Source organism: Sinocyclocheilus anshuiensis, unplaced genomic scaffold (assembly GCF_001515605.1).
Source record: "Sinocyclocheilus anshuiensis isolate Anshui unplaced genomic scaffold, SAMN03320099.WGS_v1.1 scaffold51, whole genome shotgun sequence".
Lineage (NCBI taxonomy): Eukaryota > Metazoa > Chordata > Actinopteri > Cypriniformes > Cyprinidae > Sinocyclocheilus > Sinocyclocheilus anshuiensis.
The window spans coordinates 4,952,607-4,956,685 of record NW_015548296.1 but is presented as its reverse complement, the minus strand read 5'-3'; the positions used below and the strand labels follow the sequence as shown (position 1 = coordinate 4,956,685).

The 4,079-nt window shown below is 37.2% G+C and overlaps 1 protein-coding gene across 1 annotated transcript in view; it reads right to left on the bottom strand.

Moving 5' to 3' along the window:
• The window catches only part of LOC107655989 (bcl-2-like protein 15), a 4,105-nt gene extending 800 nt beyond the window's left edge, over positions 1-3,305 (bottom strand). The window contains exons 1-3 of the mRNA XM_016443619.1: positions 3,178-3,305; positions 2,369-2,484; positions 1,815-2,033 (exon numbers count right to left, since the gene is read on the bottom strand). Coding sequence (XP_016299105.1) covers positions 1,815-2,033; positions 2,369-2,484; positions 3,178-3,280 — 438 coding nt within the window. The 5' untranslated portion in view covers positions 3,281-3,305. The remainder of the gene's footprint in view (positions 1-1,814; positions 2,034-2,368; positions 2,485-3,177) is intronic.
• Positions 3,306-4,079: the final 774 nt, after the last annotated feature.

Genomic DNA, 4,079 nt, shown 5'->3' with positions numbered 1-4,079 from the left:
TATTTTTTTTGGCATTTTTGCCTTTATTATGACAGGACAGATCACAGTCGGGACTCGAACTCGGGACACCCATAGTGTAACCGGCGCTGTATGTCGGCACGCTGCCCACAAGGCTACCGGCGCCGACAATTATATATTGTTGATAGTGAAAAAAATATTAATTTTTGCGTTAGGAAATTAAGCATCCTAAAATGAAATTAAAAACAAACAGACTGCAATACTTATTTGTTGAGGGTATGAGGGTATTGTACAATAGGGTGTGTGGTGGGATTTGGGGCCAAAAACATATAGCTTTATTTGTTAAAAGTGAGGGAATACAAATGTAAGAATCTGTTATGACACATGAAAAACTGAGGTGAACTGCACAGACCTGTCAGAGTAATGCCATATTTAATTTTTGACAGGAATGAAAACAAGACTGTGAGGAACTGAAAATTACGTGATATGGGCCCTTTATATGGTGTGTGCCATTGTAAAAATGTTAAGTCTATCCATCACTGCTGTGTTAAATTCAATATGGCATCTAACCTGACTACTGGCCGTTTGAGGTTAACTTGATGGCATCAGTTTACTCACTAGATTAAATTGTTTTAAGTGAATGGGTTCTAACTATTTCAAACTATGTGTGAATGTTGGCATGTCTCTAGTTCTCGTAACCAAGTGCTGCTTAAAACATTTAGGTTTAAGCAGCACTGTCCAATCCTGGTCCTGGAGGGCCACTTTCCTGCAGAGTTTAACTCCATCCAGCCCCAACACACTTGCCTAGAAGTTTCTAGTAATACTGAAGACCTTGATTAGCTGATTTAGGTATGTTTAACTGTGGCTAGATCTAAACTCTGCTAGAAGGTGGACACCTCTGCTTCAGATGCTTTGGTTTAGTGGCAATTTCGTTAATTAAAACTACGATGAAAAGTATTCATTGATGACATTTTTTCCATGACTAAAACGAGACATGATTACAAACTAACTGTGATTGTATCAACATGCAATATTGTTGACAGAAATGACAAGACCAAAATGTAGTTTAAAAAAATAAAAACTCTATATCCAAAATTTCTCTGTATTTTCTTTCGGTGAGTGTTTGTTGTTGTTTTAATAAAAAGATGTGAATATAATTTTGAGTTCGTGGAACTGATATTAGAAGGAATGCCATTGTTTTAGCTTTTGAGAGAAGATTTTGGGTTTTACCAGTTTTCATAAAGTAGAGATTATATTTGTTTATGATATGAGTTATGATAAAGGTTCACAAAGAGGTCAATACATACTTCAGCTCAGGACATACTTTTGGAATCCACATTTAAATGGAATCCAGACAATTTAAAATCGAAAACACAGACTTTGGTTAAAATTAAACTGAATTTGAGGAAAAATAAATAAATAAAATGTATTTTTTGTTAAACTTTTCAAAAATTCCTGTTAAATCGTGTAAGTTAACCAGATATGCTTTTTGATTAATAAAATTTGATTTAACCATTAAATCAGAGTCCAGAAAAATTTAAATGAAAAGAAAAAAAAATGTAATCCAATCCACAAAATTTTGAAAACAAACAAAAAAAAATGAATTCAGAAAAAAATGAAACGAATTTCATAGGACCCTACATTCATTTTAATAGGAATCTGTGCGACTGGGAGTTCCACGCGAGGGCAAAAAAAGTTCAAGTTGGTCATGTGAATTCGCCACACTGACCAACAGGAAGCTGCTTGGTTTGAAAGTCACTTATCCTGCTGGAGACATACCCAAATCTCTTGGTTTTCGTTACTAAGTTTCCTACAAAAAGAAGCAGTTAATGTAAATCTGATAAAAGAATCCTCACCCAGCCCCCTTGCTCTGCAATCCAGTATGTTAGACGGTTGTTGACGAATCCCATCATAGCGCTCTCAACTACACTCGTCATGTCAGGGCAGTTTTTCTTCATAAAGAGTCCCAGTGTGATGGCTGCTTTGAGAAGCTGCTTCTCTGAGGCCACTTCTGCTCTTTCCACAACCCACATCTTACACAAGCTGTCCACACTATCACTGAAGGCAGTCACCACCTAGAGGACACACGTGTCAGAGGCTACAGTTGTGGTCAAACATCAAACACGTGGTTACTGTGCAATTAGGCAAGGCTTAGCTATCCGACCCAAACAGGAAATACTTCATACATTGAGACTGCTCAAGAAGTTTCACTTTTACTAGTTTCAGGGAAGAAAAGGAAACTGGAAGATTTCAACAGCACTGCTTTACAGCGGCCTATACAGTAATTATGAGTGGACCAGGAACAAAGTAGCACTGATAAAATATCCAATCTTCACAAAGTGACACAAACGTTGTCACCTTCAGATTAGTCAATCGGTGTCTGAAGATGAACAGTTTGGACTCGACTAACCTGATCGGCTGCAGCTTTCTGTACATTCTTCATCAATGGCTGGATCACTCTCTCATCATAATCGTCACCCAGTTCCCTGAGCTTTGAGGCTATTTTTACAGGGTCAAATGAGTTCTCTGCACAACAAGTAGCTTAAAATTAATTTCTGAAAGCCTTGGTTATTGTGCACTTCCATGTTTTTACAAAATACAAGACAAAATAATGTCAAGAGAGGAACATTTAAGGATGCTGTCATAATAGCAGGTTTTTAAATTGTGTACATAATTTTTAAAATCATTTTAATAAAGTGTAATCGCTAAATCAGTGTTTCAATTGCGTATCGTTACATCAATAAAATCAGCTTGTAAATTATGTCACATAACGTTACATTTACCTCAGAAAAGCCACTCAATCTTGAAGGTAACGTTAGTTAACCAAAAACAAGTAGGCCTAACTCTAGTGAGGAGCATTTTAATCTATACATTCACTATTACATATTCACTATACTTTTACTTAAGTGTTACCGTATGTAGGGAAAAATCTGTCAGGAAAACATGTTACGAGGTTTATGTAGCCTATATTTGAACGTCGTACTGGAGTAGAAACAATTTTATAATTAATAGGTTGATATACGAACTGCCTCGTGTGGCTTTTATTTGAGTTATGATTCATCTAAAATCGATGTGTTTCGAAACCATGGTTAGCTAACCCAATGAGTCAGCTAATTACATGCAAGGTGTTAAGCAAGTCATTGTTTACACATATGTTCTTAAGGGACATTTTCATAGAATGACTCGAATAATGCTCAGAAATCAAAGACGAACACTTACCATCTTCAGCACCATCAGGCTCCACCACATCAAAATATAGTTCATTTTGTAAGAGGCAGTGTATGACGTCGTATGTTTGTTTCTGAATTTCAGCTGCCGCCATTGCGTTTACCGGTGTTAAAACATTCAGATCCTGAGACATTTGGTTCCACTGGGTGGCGCCTGTATGTATATTCATATTGTGGCCGTGTGCTTGAGACAACGGGCAAACTAATGGGACTGAAAATAATAAAACAACGCTCCTCAAATCTCATTGAGCAACCGCTTCTTTCCTTGTTATAATTTAACTAATATTTTTATACCCTACAACATATTTTGTTCTGAATATTCTTTAGAATATCGGTGTGTGTGTGTGTGTGTGTGTGTGTGTGTGTGCACTTGTACAGCTATCTTTGTGAGTTTTAGACCACAATCTTTTTGTGAACAAGAGTTTTAGGACAATCTTGTAAAGTGAGGACATTTTGGCCGGTCCTCGCTTTCTATGAGCCTTTTAAAGGCCTGTTTGAGGGTCAAGACTTGGTTTTAGGGATCAGGTTATAATTGGGTAAAGGGTAGGTTTAGGGTAAGGGTTTGGGTGAGGCACTTAGTTCTGATTGGTAGGTTTAGGGTAAGGAGCTAGAGACTGCATTGTGTCAATGTATGTCCTCACAAAGATAGCTATACAGAGTTGTGTGTGTGTGTGTGTGTGTGTGTGTGTGCGCAAGACAAGTGTGAGACAAGAAATGCTATACCTAGCTTCTTAGAAGATGATTTGAATTAAATACTTAGAAACGCATCTAGGGGGGACATAGTTGGACACCTTAAATGGACACATATCTTGAGTATGCATTATGATTGGATGAGATAGAAGCATCCTGATTTGATTTGGGTATAAATATTTGGGTCAAGGTGTAGGTCGCTCT